This window comes from Bufo bufo, chromosome 4 (assembly GCF_905171765.1).
Source record: "Bufo bufo chromosome 4, aBufBuf1.1, whole genome shotgun sequence".
Classification (NCBI taxonomy): domain Eukaryota; kingdom Metazoa; phylum Chordata; class Amphibia; order Anura; family Bufonidae; genus Bufo; species Bufo bufo.
In genome coordinates, this window is record NC_053392.1 from 14080041 (window position 1) to 14097597 (window position 17557).

Here is a 17557-nt window from a genome sequence, read left to right on the forward strand (position 1 = left end):
CACTTCTCTCCATTGCTGAGCTCTGCCCCCTTCTCCACTGTTCACATGATGGTGACATCATCACAGGTCCTTCTCTACCACTTCTCTCCACTGCTGAGCTCCGCCCCCTCCTGATCACATGACAGTGACATCATCCCAGGTCCTTCAGCTCTTGCAGTGCAGCAGATACAGAGCAGGTCCTGGTCGGTAGTCACTGCTGTGTTGTCTGGAGCCATTTCTCCAGAATCCCCCTTTATCCCCGGTGCTGGGGGCTCTGAGAAGCGGGGTCTCTCCAGGAGCAGTAAGTGCGGTTCTGGATCTCACTAATGCTCTTGTCCCTGGAGGATTTCCAGCCTCTCCTCTCCTCATAAAGGCGCCTGCAGTACTAGAAGCCTCCAGCTCCTCCAGGTCTCTCCTCTTCTCCTGAATGACCACCAAGGATGGACAGGAAGGAGATCAGCAGAAGAATATTAGACTTCACCTTGGAGATCATCTCCCTGCTGAGCGGAGAGGTAAACTTTTCTAGATTTCTCTCCTCTTTATTGTATTCTGTAACAAGTCAGACATCGGGAAGGAGAATCCATCATAGGAAGTGATAGGAAGAGTCCAGGGTCCTGGAGAACGGCCTCCAGACCTTCCAAGTGATGGAGAACCTGAAGATCAGCCACCAGTATGGTCAGTGATGGATCATGGAGACCAATAGTCATGTTGTAGGAGCCATGAGAAGGTAAGTTGGCACGTTGTACCCAGGAGGAGAGGAAGCAGAGGAGGAGATGGCCGGAGTGTGGCCTGGAGGGAGGATTTCTACCCCTAGTCTGACATCTAGATGATACTGGACTATAACAATGAGGCCTCCACTACGTCTAGTGGAAAGAAGGTTTCTCCACCAACATAGAAGAGGAGTCTTTACTGTAAGAGCAGTGAGACTATGGAGCTCTCTGCCAGAGGAAGGGATCATGGGGGATTCTCTAGAAGAGTCCAGAAGGGGCCTGGAGGTCTGGAGGGTAATAATATTCCAGCTTCTAGTGACTAGATTACTGGAGATGGGGCCATGATCCAGGGAGGGATTCTGAGTGTAGATCTGGAGTCAGGAAGGAATTTCTTTCCTTAAAGGGGTTGTCCGAGTTATTTTTTTGTTCTTTCTATGTTCCTAACTGGGCAAATATAACAGCTTTCCAATTAACTCACTTTATCTCCAGTGGCTGGTTTCTCAGATTTCACTGAGGGTCACATGACCTGTGATGTCAGCTTCTCTCCCTGCTCTGATAATGTTTGTTTACAAAACGAGAGTCACTGTGCTGGCCACGCCCCCTTCACTGCCGTCTGCTCTCTCCTAGGATTCTTAACCCCTTCAGCTGCACACACTGGGTATCTGCAGCAGTGACAATTCTGGGCACAGGAGCTGAAGGACTAGAGAGAGCATTGCACAAGAAGGTAGGGGGAAGATCCTGCGTGTATTAGCAGTGTCATAATACAGGTGGGACTTGTAGTCCTACACATACAACATGCTGCTGATTCTCCCAGCAGGCAGACATGTCACTCAGGGCAGCTCTTGTATTCACTCCCTTAGCAGAGCGGGGGAGGGGCAGAGATAGTTTTTATTGCATGTAAACAAAGGGCCAGAAAAGAACCATTGAAATTAGGAAATATATATATTTTTGCATAAAACTTGCTTAGCTTAGTTATATATTGCTGCCCATCAGATTTTCAGTGCTATATTTTTGTTTTTCATAACTCGGACAACCCTTTAAGTGTCTCTCTCCATCCACAGGATTACACCATAGTGAAGAAGACATCGGGGGGGACTCCCATCATCCATGAGTCAGGAGGGTGGAGCAGGACCCCCATCACAATGCTTCCCACCATGATACATGAGCAGAAGATCCTAGAACTCACCCACAAGATGATGGAGCTGCTGACTGGAGAGGTGACACTGCTGGGAATGCTGGGAAATTCTCCAGTAACAGCACTGGAGGGGTCTGGGTGATGACGGTGTCATTGTGTTGTCAGGTTCCTGTAAGGTGTCAGGATGTGGCGGTCTATTTCTCCATGGAGGAGTGGGAGTATATAGAAGGACACAAGGATCTGTACAAGGAGGCCATGATGGAGGCTCCCCGGCCTCTGACATCACCAGGTAAGAGGAGACGAGGTGAGAAGAGGCCGTGTTAGAGCCTCAGTCCGGTCATGTGCAGTGTGTACACGCGTGTAATGACATGTAATGTAGGAGCTCCACATGTTATTCTCCGGTCACATCACGTTAGAGCCTACATTTCCCATATACATCACACTTCTCCATAGGCTCCATCCCCCTGACAGATATAGTGTCCTTTTGGCCTCCATCGGCCGGTACAGTAGATGACACTATTCTATACAGAGGATCCTGCAGGAAAACCTGCGCCGTGCCGTATACATGGGGCTTATGGGTGACGTCTGCCCCTGTGTGACTATATAGAATGATAGGACTGTACAGGGGAGACGTCACCTCCTTCTATCAGAGATCTACGTTAGGAAACCCTCCTGATATCTACCTCTGATGGAAGGCTCAGACGTGGTGTGAACACATCTTATTCCAGTAGTTCTCCTCCCTTCATGTCTGGGATCCTCTAGTCACTCCACAAGCAGAGAAGACACAAGGTGCTATGTGTGACCGGAGGAGAAGGTGGGATCACCGGGCTCTTCTCTCTCCTCCTCCAGTCTGTGGTCCTGTCAGAGCGGACATATGACTTCTAGCAGTAGATGTACGGCCCGGAGTGTTCTAGCTGTGGAGGCTCCACAATATGTCATGGGCTCCGCTTTCTCTTACTGTGAGGATCTGCTCCAGGATACATAGGACTGGGGTGACATGGGGGGTGCAGATGAATCGGGCAGCCTGGGGGGGTGACAGACGTCCCTGATCAGCGGCCGATGCCTGAGCTCCACACACACGTTCCTCGCTTTACTGTACTGCTGCATTAGGGTGTGTTCACACACGGCAGGTTTGTTGTAGAGGTTTCCGCTCCTGAAGTCCGTCCTGTGTATCAGAATGTGGATGTTCCTGCAGCAGGGGATGGATGGATTTTCTGCACTTATATAGGCCTGACGTATGGATGTGCTGGACGGCATTACACACCTTGTTGTCCATACACGGCAGGTTCCGGATGTGTTACACGGCTGCCATCTACCTGCAGGGGTTGGGATTGGACATAACTCTGATCCCGGCTGTTCTGCTCCTCAGATGCTGTGGTCAGTAATGATTGCGGTATCTAAGCAATTGTACAGAGAGAAACAGCTCCTTCCTTCCTGTGATCCTCGCCTCGTGCAATTACTGGGTGTCTATGGGGCCGACTGAAGGATCCCCGGCCTCTGAAGCCTTATAGTCCCTATTTCTCTGGCAGGGTGTAGAAGGATGTCGGTAACATCACTGTAGATCAGTATTGCAGTGTATAGTACAAGGGATGACAGGTTTACGTCTCCTGGGAGGAGGGGGCGGGGGTCACAGTAGTAACATGGCCTGAAGTGTCACACTGGTCACAGGTAAGAATCCAGAGTCCACCGCTGTGTGGACATAAGGAATAACTCTGCTTCTGGATATTATAGGACTTATAGGATTTTTAAGTTTTCCCTCTGCTGTCTCTTCTGTAATTCTCGGCTGTCTGTCTGTAATTCTCAGCTGTCTCTGTCTGTAATTCTCAGCTGTCTGTATCTATAATTCTCAGCTGTCTCTGTCTGTAATTCTCGGCTGTCTCTGTCTGTAATTCTCAGCTGTCTCTTCTGTAATTCTCGGCTGTCTCTGTCTGTAATTCTCGGCTGTCTCTGTCTGTAATTCTCTGCTGTCTCTGTCTGTAATTCTCGGCTGTCTCTGTCTGTAATTCTCAGCTGTCTCTGTCTGCAATTCTCGGCAGTCTCTGTCTGTAATTCTCGGCAGTCTCTGTAGATCTCAGCTGTCTCTGTCTGTAATTCTCGGCAGTCTCTGTAGATCTCAGCTGTCTCTGTAATTCTCGGCTGTCTCTGTAATTCTCAGCTGTCTCTGTAATTCTCGGCTGTCTCTGTCTGTAATTCTCAGCAGTCTCTGTAATTATCAGCTGTCTCTGTAATTCTCTGCTGTCTCTGTAATTCTTGGCTGTCTCTGTAGATCTCGGCTGTCTCTGTCTGTAATTCTCGGCTGTCTCTTTCTGTAATTCTCAGCTGTCTCTGTCTGTAATTCTCTGCTGTCTCTGTAATTCTCGACTGTCTCTGATTATCGGCTGTCTCTGATTCTCGGCTGTCTCTGTAATTCTCGACTGTCTCTGATTATCGGCTGTCTCTGATTCTCGGCTGTCTCTGTAATTCTCGGCTGTCTCTGTAATTCTCAGCTGTCTCTGTAATTCTCGGCTGTCTCTGTCTGTAATTCTCAGCAGTCTCTGTAATTATCAGCTGTCTCTGTAATTCTCTGCTGTCTCTGTAATTCTTGGCTGTCTCTGTAGATCTCGGCTGTCTCTGTCTGTAATTCTCGGCTGTCTCTTTCTGTAATTCTCAGCTGTCTCTGTCTGTAATTCTCTGCTGTCTCTGTAATTCTCGACTGTCTCTGATTATCGGCTGTCTCTGATTCTCGGCTGTCTCTGTAATTCTCGGCTGTCTCTGTAATATACTCGTTAGTTGGGTAAAAGTGCTGTAAATCTAGTAACCACAATAATTGTTCCCGGGCAGCAGATTGTCCAGTGTGAACAGGAGTCTACTGCCCAGACACCATGACTCTGTGTGGAGACGAGCGCTCCCAGCAGCCATGACTGTTCCCCATACAGAGGGTGATTGCTGCCTGTATAGGAATCATTTCCAGATCAGCAGCTGTCTCTGTGTCTGTCTCTCAGCCTCTGTCTCCAGCACCTCCTTCCCCTCCCTTCTCTATAGACTTATATGTAATCTGATCCCTAAGTGATGGATTTGAGCAGTGGGTTCAGAATCAGGCCTTCTGCACACCGACCGTGGGGCAGCCGCAGCAGATCGCGGACCCATGTTCTATCTTTTTGCGGAACGGAAGTACGGGACGAAACACCACGGAAGCACTCCGTAGTGATTTGGTAGGGTTCCGCTCCGCACCATTCCGCATCTACGGATTTGCAGACCCATTGAAGTGAATGTGTCCGCATCTGTGATGTGGAATGCCCACGGAACGGGGCCCGTGTATTGCGGATCCGCAATACGGCAACGGGCAGCAGGAGGCCTTAGTGAGAGGAGGAGGGAGAAGAGTCTGATAAGAGGAGGAGGCGTTTATATAGATCACTATAAGGTTTATTATATGGAGTTTGTCACCAGGTTATTGTCAGGTAATGCTCTGCACCGGACATGGGCAGCACTGAAGTAGGCAGTGTCCACACCATCCTATACTATCATACAGCTGGCACTGCTGGGATCAGAGTTTAGCCTCTTAGATGCTGCTGTCAGTGCTGATCACACCATCCTATACTATCATACAGCTAGCACTCTGCTGTCACTGCTGGGATCAGAGTTTAGCCTCTTAGATGCTGCTGTCAGTGCTGATCACACCATCCTATACTATCATACAGCTAGCACTCTGCTGTCACTGCTGGGATCAGAGTTTAGCCTCTTAGATGCTGCTGTCAGTGCTGATCACACCATCCTATACTATCACACAGCTAGCACTCTGCTGTCACTGCTGGGATCAGAGTTTAGCCTCTTAGATGCTGCTGTCAGTGCTGATCACAGCATCAAAATGGTTAGAATGAGGGAGGAAGCTGCGTCTCTCACCCCATCATGAGATCATGTGGAGCCGAGAGGTTGACAGGTCCTGACTGCTGCATAGTCATCTGGAGAGGCCCTGTCAATCAAGAAGGAGAGGGAGGGGCCGGCAGAGGAAGCAGGAGGTGCACAGAGTGCCATGGACCACCCTCAGTGCACTGAACCGCTCATTCTCATATAGATGAAATCTTCATTATCTCCAGACTGACACAACGGATGTCATTACATTCAGCTGCGTGAGTCCTGTGAGGCCTTGTGAGATCCACAGAAGACACAGTATCCAGCACTTTATAAATGTAAAATATGAGAAATCACTTATGCGTTGTCACGAACCAGTGAGTGTGAACCCACTGTGCCACGTGTCCTACCTCCTCTAAGGGCGTTGTCTAAGTGAACCCCTAGTTCTTCATAGTACCCCTGATGGTGAGGATAGACTTTCCCGAGGTGAACAGCAGGTCGCTACCTTATGAGGAGGATAGGCACACGAAGCAGCTGGTCCAGGCGGACCAGGAGGTACCTGAGAAAGGTACTAGAGGTGCAGGAGCAACAGTGCAGGACCGAAGGATGAGGCAGAGGCGAAGTCGGACAGGCAAAAGTCAGGGCAGGCGACACAGGTATAGGTCAGGCAATCCGGGTCAGCAACAGGAGACTCAAGGCAAGCAGGCAGGGATCAGACAGTAAGCAGAATCCAGGAATACAGATATGAGTCAGGCGCACAAGCAGAAATCAGGGACCTTAGCAGGACACAAGGACCTTGACACTGAGGCAGCTGGGAAAGGGGGCTGAGCCACTTGTATATGCGCAGGAGGGCCAGGATTGGTCAGCGAGGTCACATGACCTAACCCATAAAGCCCAGGAAGTGATGCGTGCCGACCCTTAAGGTAGTGCTGCAGGAAAGAAGCAGCAAGCATGCTGTGGTCAGAGCAGATCCCAGAACAACAGTACCTACACAGCCAGAGCCCAGAACTGCAACGGTGAATGGGAAGCACCGGCTGCAGATCACTCTGAACACGACGCCCGGGACCGCGGTGGTAAGCAGGGGAACAGCGGCGTACAGCAGCCGCTGTTGCGCGCGTTTTGAGGAAGTAGCCTCCCTTTATCTAAAACGTTGCAGGAAGGGTGTGTACATGGACATTCTGGAAATGGAGGGAGGCTATTTATGGGCAGGGTCACCTTGGTGGACAAGGAAGAAATGGTTTGAGGCTCCCAAGAGATTTTTACTTTGTGGATTGTTGTTTCCAAGAAGGTACAAAGTACAACTTGTTCTGTAAAAAAACAAGGGAAAAATAAAACGTCATGGCTCTGGGGAAGCATGGGGGGAAAAAAGAGAGGAAAAATTGCCCAGTCCTTAAAAGGAATTTTTCATCAGAAAATGTCACGTTTTTGTGTTTAACATATTTTTAAAGAACTTTTGATGATGTTATGAATTTTTTGTTTCACTATTTGTATGCAAACAAAACCGATAAATTCCTGCAGTTTTCGCACTGGCCACTAAGCCTAATAATAGGCGCCACTTTCTGCTCTGTACAGATCACTTCATGCAGTTATCTACTTATCTTATTGTTCTAATCCTGTCTATAATGATATCACTGCTGTGTACAGTTAAGACAGGATCCACCATCCACAATAGGTAATTGTCAGAGCTTATCTACTCTACCTCCCTGCACAATGACCTCTGCACGGGTTACAGAGCATGCCTAGAAAACTCTCCCCATAGAAATCAATGACCACTGTGATTATGGCTCATGGGGCTGCCGTAAAGCAATTTTCTTAATGCTGTGTAAATGCTGCTAAGAACAGCTCAGGCAAGATGGCCGCCCCCATAATCATGTTCAGAAAAAATAAAAATAAAATCTGTAATCAGAAAATAAGAACAGATTAGATAAAGAGGAGACGTGTCACTATCTGGTTTTAACTGGCAGAAAGGTGTTTTTTTGTGACACATTTCCTTTAAAGAGACCAGTAGCTTTTTGCCAATTACTTGGTGTAGGAGATAGAGAGGTAAATAGGGAAGGAGCAAATATCACCAAGGGAGACTCCTCTTCAGGTAACGGCACCTGGAGTCCAATCCCTGCTTCAGAATGAGGTCCCCATTAAATAATGGCAGATACTTTTACGACAACTAAATATATTAGGGAGCCAACAGTTAGTACGGTAGGGGAGGTGAGCGGGAATCTAGCCAGCAACGTAGTAACAAGATTTTCCTTGGTCTCCGGATATCCCCGCTGCACAGATAATGTACAGATTTTCATCGTATATTTTATTTGCAAACTTGTGGATGTCCATTGGGAGTAAGATTTTTCCCACCCGCCACTTTGGCCATGTTCTGTATGGCCTGGTGAGGGGAGTCCCATATTTTTGCTGCTAGTAACCCTTTTATACAATGTGGTGTGGTGTGGTGTGGTGCGGTCGCTACATCCATGAGCTTTTTCTCTTTTGAACTGGGGATGTAGCTCTCATTATAGATGATTTTTAATTTTTTATTTCTCCCCATTTGTATTTTAATTTTTCTTGTTACCCCTGTCAGATTACTTTCTTGAATTTAAAACTTGTAGGTGACCCCCAAAATAATGCAGTTATTACTGAACTCTCTCGGGCACCTGCAGCAGAGAACGTCATACTTTATGCTGCTAGTGGTCACCCAGGACACTCTGTTTAAAGTATAGCAGTGGGTGAATGTACCCGGGGCGTGCTCTGTTCCTGGTGATTATATGGAAGAAGAAAAATACAATGACAGCAGGTTGGAGGGTAGAGGTCACTCCACCATTTTATTGTTAAAAGCTAAAAAGAAAATTATTTGACAGACGAGATTCAAAGGAAATGGTAGGGTTCCTTCAGAAGGAAAAATAAGAATATAGTTCCTTATATCCACACAGGACTCCTCAGAATACACCGAGAGCACAAGGACTATTACAGGTATCTGCCATTATGTAATGGGGACCCTATTCTGAAACAGGATTTGGGCTCCAGGTGCTATGACCTGAAGAGGAGTCTCCCTTGGTAACATTTGGCTTCTTCCCTATTTACGGTACCTCTCCATCTCCTATACCAAGTAATTGGCTGCTGGTAATAAATGATGTTACAGTTATTTGGAGGCAATTTTTGTTTATGATTGCATTTTACAAATTTTTGGCTAAAAATAATTTTTTCAATTGGCTATTATTAAAAATATTAAGCCATTCGGTCACAAAGGGTTAACTGTTTTTCTAGCTGTGTGACTGGTACTTTTACTTTGTGCCGGTCATCTAATAACCCTTATCTCTAAACTACTGAGGGTCATAAACACTTATTTAGGCCACATTCTCATCAGTAAGATAAGAACTGAGCTATAATAAGTGTTTATAATGTCAGAGATAAGGAGCCTGTCTGCTCCTCAGATGACGGCAGCTAGTAGAGCTACTAGCGTTACTCTTTAATAACACTTTTAAAAATATAAAACAAACATTTTTTTAAATAAATGCCTTTGTCATCCCAACAATAACCATATTCTAGCCAAAGGCCTAACAAAGATGTGCATGCCTGCCGCCGGAGCCATGGCCTAACCGGCCAATAAGGTCTATCAGGCCTCTAAACGCATAAACCAGAGGGCGCTCCTCTCACGCTGACTCAGCTCTGGGTGTTTCATCTTTTTCACTATTGTATCATCATTGACTGTAACAAGGATTTATAATAAAGAGGAAGATATGCCTTTCATCTTTTTTGTGCTTGTGCCCTTTGTTATGATGGAGACAGAAGATAAAGTAGTACGCAGCAGTGTATTTGTAAATCCAGCCATAGTGGGAGGTAGTAAGACACTTACTAGAACCAGCAGCAGCCTCTGTGTCTGGGTCTTTGCCTCTTTCTTTCTGTAGATGCTGCTTTTTCCCTCTGTATCAGGGATGTGGAACCTTATAGCTGCCGAGGACCATTTGGGTATTTGTAACATCGGTCGGGGGCCATACAAAATTCTCAACGTAAAGATTTGATTGCTATATTTGGTCAAACATATCATTGACTTGGGGTCAGAAATTGCGCTTCAGTTAAAAAAAATCCAGAGTGCAGTATTCTTGAAGCACAAAATGGTGCCTGCACTGTATTTATTATATTAGTGCAGGCATAATTTTGACAACATAAAGCAGTCAAATTTTTAAATTGAGAATATTTTATATATTTAGTTCTTTATTTGGCATTAATGGCAGCCAAGCTCATCCCAGAGGGGTCCAGAGAGGGGTTCACCCAGCTTTCACTCTCCCTGCCTCTGCCTTGAGGTTCCCCCACCCCTGCTTTGTATAAAGTTCAGCTATAACCTGATTTATCATCTCTGCCTCCCTGGGTTTTTTTTTTTTAATCAAAACCAGGAGTGGATTCAAATGGAATGGGAAATATAAATGAAGTACTACTTCTTCCTGATGGATTCACTTCTGATTTGGCTCTAAAACTGCCTGTGTGTTTCCAGACTAATAGGAAGGTTATAAAAGTGTCTATGCTGTGATTTGAATGAAAAAATAATAATAATCTTTTTTTTATCTAACAGAAAATCCCAGTAATATCTCTGAGGGAAACTTCATGTTATCAATAGATTTTAAAGTAGAAGATGAAGATATCGGGCGGCACTCTAAAGGAGAAGACCTCATTACCCATAATGTACATCCAGGACATTACAGTACAGATCTATACTATAATCTCCCTAATCATGAGCCTGACCGATCACAGATTGTTACCACAAGTACCGGGCAGAAGGCTGGTAAAAGGTTTCAATGTGGGGAATGTGGAAAAGAGTATACAAACAGCTCAAATCTACATAAACACAGGAAAAGTCACACTGGAGAGAGGCCGTATCCATGTTCAGAATGTGGGAAAAGTTTTATTACTAATAACATGCTCAAGGTCCATCAGAGAATTCACACAGGAGAGAAACCATATTCATGTTCAGAGTGTGGGAAATGTTTTACAGATAAATCAGGTCTTGTTGTGCATCAGCGACATCACACAGGAGAGAAGCCGTATTCATGTTCTGAATGTGGGAAACGTTTTACATACAAAGCAAGTCTTCTTCGACATGAGAGAACTCACACAGGAGAGAAGCCGTATTCATGTTCAGAATGTGGGAAATGTTTTATGTATGAATCGCAAGTTGTGAAGCATGAGAGGATTCACACAGGAGAGAAGCCATTTTCATGTCCAGAATGTGGAAAAAGTTTTATTACTAAAAACAAACTCCAGGTTCATCAGAGACGTCACACAGGAGAGAAACCATATTCATGTTCAGAATGTGGTAAATGTTTTATTTCTAAAGACAACCTCAACCTTCATCAGAGATATCACACAGGGAAGAAGCCATATTCCTGTTCAATATGTGAGAAATGTTTTGCATATAATTCACAGCTTGTGAAGCATGAGCGAATTCACACAGGAGAGAAGCCATATTCATGTTCAGAATGTGGGAAATGTTTTATAGATAAGTCACATCTTATTAGACATGAGAAAAGTCACACGGGACAGAAGCCATTTTTATGCTTAGAGGGTGGTGAACGTTTTACACAAAAGTCAAGTCTTGTTACACATGACGGATTTCACACAGGGGAGAAGCCATTTTAATGCTTCTTATGTGGAAAATATAATTTTGAAACTCGCCAGACTATTCTCACAGAGGAGACCATATTCTTGTTTGGAATGTGGGACATGTTATAAGAACAAAAAAAGATTATTTAACCCATCAGGTTATTAAATACTGATATTAAATAGGAGATAAACGTGTTTATTTTTTTGTCGAATTAGCCTGGAACTCACAAACATCCAAATGATATTTACTTGAAACAGAATTGTCCCCATGGACATTGCATCTTCTCAAGGTGTATTTACGCACACCGACTTAGTAGGCAATTATGGGGAAGGAACCATTCCCTCCCGATAACAGCCTGCTCGTCAGTAGAGGTAAGAGCTGCATTCACATGCAGCAGTCACTTCCACTGTAATTCTCATCCTCTAACACACATTTGTTATACATCAGTCGATTGATGTTCACACAGGACAATCTGCTGCCCCAAAACAATGATTTAGGTGTCCACATAAACAATGAATTCGCCCAATGAACGGGCGTTTTGCTCATTCATCGGGAGATCGACGGCACCTTTACACTGGCAGATTATTGTGTTTGAACACTTGTTGCCCATAATCAGCGGTGTAAATCTGTTTTCATGCCTCCACCGACGCTGGAGGAGATTCCAGAGGGACATAGTGAAAAAAGAAGGACACCGCATGTAGACTTATGTAACGTGAACATATCGATACCTGATGCTCATTCATACAGTATACCGATTGATTTCACAATCTGTTAAACAAACGAAACCTGCCTTTTTCTTCTTTGGCTTGGATACCTGGTGCTGCCCCAAAGCTGAGAGCTCTCTGGATCTAGGCATGGTAATAGCACAAGAAAGAGCAAACCAAGATTAGATAAAACACTATGGGAACATCCACACGTCAGTTTTGTTGCAGAAATGTCTCCTTCATCTTGGTGGGGTTTGCAAGATCCACATTCACACCTCATTCAGATATATAGAAAAGATTTTCAGCTATGAAGTGTGCGTAAACCCGAAGGCCATGTTCACATGGTGGACTTTCCATGTGGATGTTGGAGGATAACCAGAAGAAAAGGACACAACACAACAGATAATAATAGTAAAAAATAACAATGGTTAATTTATTGTAGGATTCTCATAAAGAATACGGATTAGATCAAACAAAACACAAAATTAACCATGAAGGCTTAACATACAACATACAAACCAACACGTCAGCTGGAGTCCTGACTACATGCAGTGTTTGTGATGTTCTCCTTGAGTTCCTCCAGGGGATGAGGATTGTTAGTGGACACTTTCTGGTTTAAATTTCCCCAGAGATAAAAATCACATGTGGACGAGTCTGGAGAACGTGGTGTCCATAACCCCTTGCTCACAGTTCATGAACCCATCCAGTGAGGTGCGGCATGTTTCCCTATCTGTAAGCAGTATCAGCCAACATAATCCGACCCAAAGAGGCAGAGACCTGAACGGGAACCACTTTCTGCATCTTTTGTGACTTGTGGGTAATTAAAAAAAATACAATCCACTTGCTCGCTCATCTTGTCATACTATTACTGTAGACGGGTGACTTTTTCATGGGCCACCCTGTACTTTACATTGGCCATAAAGTTTAAGGTCAGATCATTCATGACCACTGGCCGGGTTACCTGAGTGATCCGAGTTAACTTCTTAAATATTAACCATATATTGTATCTAGGTGCTGAATTACCAGAAGGATATCTTTTGTTAGGAATAACTTCAGGATTATACTGTATGAACCCAACATGGCACGTAAACAATATTTAACTACATCCGTTTACAGAATTCCACACCAAAACCCATGCAGAATCTGCTCTCAATCTGCCTCTCATTGTTTTCAGTAGGAAACCTGCACCATAGTTCATCCAGAGAGATTTCTTAGCTTTGATTGATAATCCATGTCGCTGAAACAGTGACATATTCCCACTGAAATCAATGGAAGACCTAAAAACCACATAAAAATTCCCACCAAAAACTGCTTCAAAAGCAAAACTCCATAACAAGAAAGAGCAATAAAAATTCCTGGAATTTTGTGTATTTTATGCCTAAGTTTTCAGCGGCTAATATGATGGCGTGGACATTCTGTAAGAGCGCTATTACACAGCATCAGAGCCACCATAACAGGTAATTAGAGAAATGTGTTTATATTACAAAACAGACTGTGAAGCATCTCCTTAGTGACCCTCTAACTTATAATTACGAAGCAGAGCCCGTCTTCAGCCTGTACTATAATCAGGGCATAGCTATGCATCACAGAGGCTTCTCAGCCTACCTCTTCTCTCCCTACCATATTTTTCCCCTGAGATTTATGAAAGATTAATCATGCAATTTATTTAGTAATCTTCGTGAAATTGAGGAGGCACAAATAGTTTACTGGGGTGTATGGACCCCAGAACTGATTGCTGGCATCCACTGGTGTCATTGGCTGAGATGAGCAGGAACTTTGGTACAAGGCGTCAACCTTAATATTCTTAGACCTGGGTCTATATATCATGAGAAAAGTAAACCTGGTAAAAAAAAAAAAGTCTCCTGTCTGGGATTAAGTCTCTTAAAAATATTCCAGGAACACTGAATTTTTGTGATCTGTCACGTAACTTGGGGCCGAGCCCCCTTCAAAAATCGTCGCCACTTCTGAAATGCCCACTTGATGGCCAGTGACTCTCCGTTGCCAATATCATAAGTGATGAGCGAAGTGAGCTTCGTATCCAAGATCCGAAGTCGCTTCACTCCAAAGATCCGTCTCCGTACAGCATTAAAATGTATGCTCTCCAGTGAGGCGGAGTGAATAACTTCGGTGTTTGATTATTAAACTTGAAAACCATGTTAAAGCAAGTATCCAAACCAACCTCGGAACCAAGTTTTAAAATGGTTTTCAAGTGTAAAAATCAAATCCCGAAATTCGCCAAAAGTCCAGCGATTCTTCGGTTATAACTCACTTCGCCACGCCGGAGCGCATACATTATAATGCTGTACGGAGACGGGTCTCCATACAGCATTAAAACAATGCCGAAATATCATAATCCCTCTGAGCAGGGAAAGACTTTAACCATTGATATCTTAGGCTATCTCTAAGCTTTAAAACAGGACCAGGATCAAAGCATTAGCTGCTATAGGTAGGGAGATATAGCCTACTTAATGGGAGTGAAATCTGCTGAAACCTGCTTTCAGCTGCCAACCCTCCCAACCTGATTTCTAAAGGCTATATCTCCAGATATACAGGGGCTAATTCTGTGACCCCAATTTTGTTTTAAAGCCGCTACACAGCCCAAGATATGAAGAGTTAAGCAGTCCCTCACCCTGCTGGCCGACCTCTGCTTAGGATGAACCAGTCCTTTTTTTAAAAACTGCAAGGGGCATTACACAAAGAGGCATAACCAGATATTCATACTGTCCCTCAGAGGTGTTAATTGCTGTCTTCGACTCATCCCCTTCACAAATGTGAACAAACCTATGAGCTCCCCGCAGATCCAGCTTAGAGAATCATTTGGTTTCAGAGATCAGATTATTTAAATAGATTTGATTGATTCTTAATCCTGATTTTATTCCATAATCAATTCATGGTCTTGAACCACCACTGTCTTGATTTCAACAAATTAAAATCCAGCACCCACCAAAGAAACAGAAGGTCTAAGTGGACCCTTACGAAGGCTATACTGGATATAATCCTTCATGGCCTGTCGTTCAGAACCAGAAAACTTATAAATCCGCCCCTTGTGGAATTAAGCCTATGGACGAAGCTCAATGGCACAGTCATATGGTCTATGGGGAGGGAGAGCGAATGAGCCGCAGTACAAGACTCGGAAAAACATCAACAAGATCCTGAATAAATGGTGGTAAAAGAAGAGACACTAGAGATAGATAAAGATGCAAAATTCCACACACCTGGAGCTCTACTTGACCAGGTCCTCTTTCTCCTAGTAAAAGACAGATTGTGAGACTGTAGCCAAGGGAACTCCACATTCAGATCTGTGGGCAACAGGAAATGAGTTCTGAATGCCTAGAGCCAACAACTACAGTCAGGCTTGGACTGGCCCACCGGGGAGGCGGGGGATTCCTCGGTGGGCCCCCAGTCTGCTGCGCCCGAGATAAGATGGAGGAGTAATTATTTATCCTTTCTCAGGAGAGATAATTATTGTAGCCACTAGGTGGCAGTATCACACAGTGATGCAGCCTCCTACTGGTGTACATTGTACAGGAGGCCCCGCAGTATCTTCTAAACTTCCCGGCTGCTGGCAGTGAAGGAGGAGAGAACATGTCTGGCTGCCCTCCCTGCTATTTTCCACAAAAGATGGCGGAGACAGCACACCAAATGAAGTTGCTATTTGAGTTTTATTCGTACAGTAGTACACACGATTACATTTACGGCTAATGCAACGTTTCGGGTCCTAATACGTGTCGGGTGGTAATAATTCAATTAAGAATTATTAATTATGGTCATAAAAAAAATTAACCATAAAAAAATAAAATTTATAAAAATTGTCATAAATTCTTAAAATCATGACCTGGTGAATTGTAGACAACCGAATTGATACAATTCACATCTGAGTCCGACTATTTCCTCAGATAAATAAGCTCTTTTTGACGTGAGATGACGTTAATGATAAAATGTAGTTCTGCATTATACAGTGATACACAGGTATTATAAAAATATGCAGATTTATTGGTTACAAGGTTATAAACATATATAAGTAAATAAACACAATGATACATGCAAATGAATATATATAGCGTTAATATAAAGCATTATAAGCTTAACAATACATGTGAGTGGAAATAACTTGTCACATTATAATCAAGCTATTATTAGGTTAGGATATCAAAGTAGGAACATAAGTTATATACATTACTTCTGTTCAGAGAAAACCTCATGATATCAGGATGGGCATGTCTAATCCTAGACATCATTATAGAATGCTAAATACATTCTGCCCCCCCCCTAACCAACTACACATCACATGACTTCAAGATGGGCAAATCCATCCAAGGATATAACTTAGAAGAGACTATTAAGACAAATAACAGGGATCTAGGATCTTAAATGGGAAGGACTTGAAATAAATCTTTCCTGTGGGAATCCATCACTTAGCTTGGCGAAGAATGTTCTATCAATATATATATATAAGCAATCATTTAATGCTTTGCAAGATTATGAGTCTAGATTCTTCTGCAGGTAGAATGAAGCCTCACAATATCCTAATACTACATCTCAATATGGAGATGATCAATTAATTTAATCATTTATTTATTCGCCAATCTATATGGTATAATTTCACCCACACTATCAAATTAGTCTTAATAAAATGAAATATCATTTTCTGTGTCTCTTACCAAGTCCTAGCAGGAATCTCACTTCTGCTCCTAGGAAAGCTGGGTGGTCCATCATAGCGCATCTCATTATGGCTTCCATCTTGATAGACCTCAACTTCTCCTCTCCTAGCTAGCTTTCTTTTCTCTTGATCGCTCTCCTTCTGCTACTCCGCACACGAGTAATTATTTCCCCCCTTATCTAAGAATCATCCCCTTTAGATTATGGATTCCCAATCAGGTAAGGTGGGTGTATTCGCATGCTAATAACATCATGATGTCACATCAATTCCTAATATGGAATGGAATAAATAATGAAATAATATAATATTGTCCATCTGCCTCCAGATGGCACTGCGGTACTGTAGGTGAACATCCCAACTTTTAAGCATTAAAATTAAATATCTAATAATATGTTTTCAGGACCTCTTTGACCTTTCTACCATAAATCACTGAGGAAGGTCTTTTCCTTACACTTTTAATTACCTATATCCTGGACTAGTTGGAGTTGACTGTCTTCTCTTATCTTTTGAAATATGGGTTGACTTGATGAAAATTTTTATGTAGCGGCTTTGATGCTGGGCATCGGAACTTGTAGATTTCATTTATGTACTCCCATGAATAACTATTGTTTTGGAATCCAATTAACTTAAACTTACTTGTTTTTGTAGTTGTTTCTTCTAAATGGTAAATACATGGTATAACATATATATATAAATCGATACATTGTTACACATAGATAACACATTATATGAATTATTGATTAACATATGTTGTAAACTAAATATACCATACAGAGATATATATATATAATATAATTATGAATATATAATCCTCATACAGCAGGTGTGCTCCAAGGACATGAGTCCTTATCAAGTAACCACGTCCCCTCCAGACAGACATGTTGTCAGGGAGTTGGCTTACTCCTTAACAGATGGTCTCATATCTGTAGCACTAACTTTTTAAATACAATGTCCATT

The 17557-nt window shown here is 43.5% G+C and overlaps 1 protein-coding gene across 1 annotated transcript; it reads left to right on the forward strand.

Moving 5' to 3' along the window:
• The first annotated feature begins 447 nt into the window (after positions 1 to 447).
• Positions 448 to 11345, forward strand: LOC120998360 (gastrula zinc finger protein XlCGF52.1-like). Its single transcript, XM_040429028.1, has 4 exons — positions 448 to 491; positions 1751 to 1906; positions 1990 to 2113; positions 10208 to 11345. The coding sequence occupies exons 2-4, from the start codon at positions 1832 to 1834 to the stop codon at positions 11269 to 11271; spliced, it is 1263 nt and encodes a 420-aa protein (XP_040284962.1). The 5' UTR covers positions 448 to 491; positions 1751 to 1831; the 3' UTR covers positions 11272 to 11345.
• The last annotated feature ends 6212 nt before the right edge of the window (positions 11346 to 17557 follow it).

Bases quoted from the DNA above. Each gene is read 5' to 3' on its own strand.
- LOC120998360 (XM_040429028.1), top strand. From the start codon at position 1,832: ATGCTTCCCACCATGATACATGAGCAGAAGATCCTAGAACTCACCCAC. The intron at 1,907-1,989 runs GTGACACTGCTG...TTGTGTTGTCAG, and splicing joins TGGAGCTGCTGACTGGAGAG to GTTCCTGTAAGGTGTCAGGA. The intron at 2,114-10,207 runs GTAAGAGGAGAC...TTTATCTAACAG, and splicing joins CCGGCCTCTGACATCACCAG to AAAATCCCAGTAATATCTCT.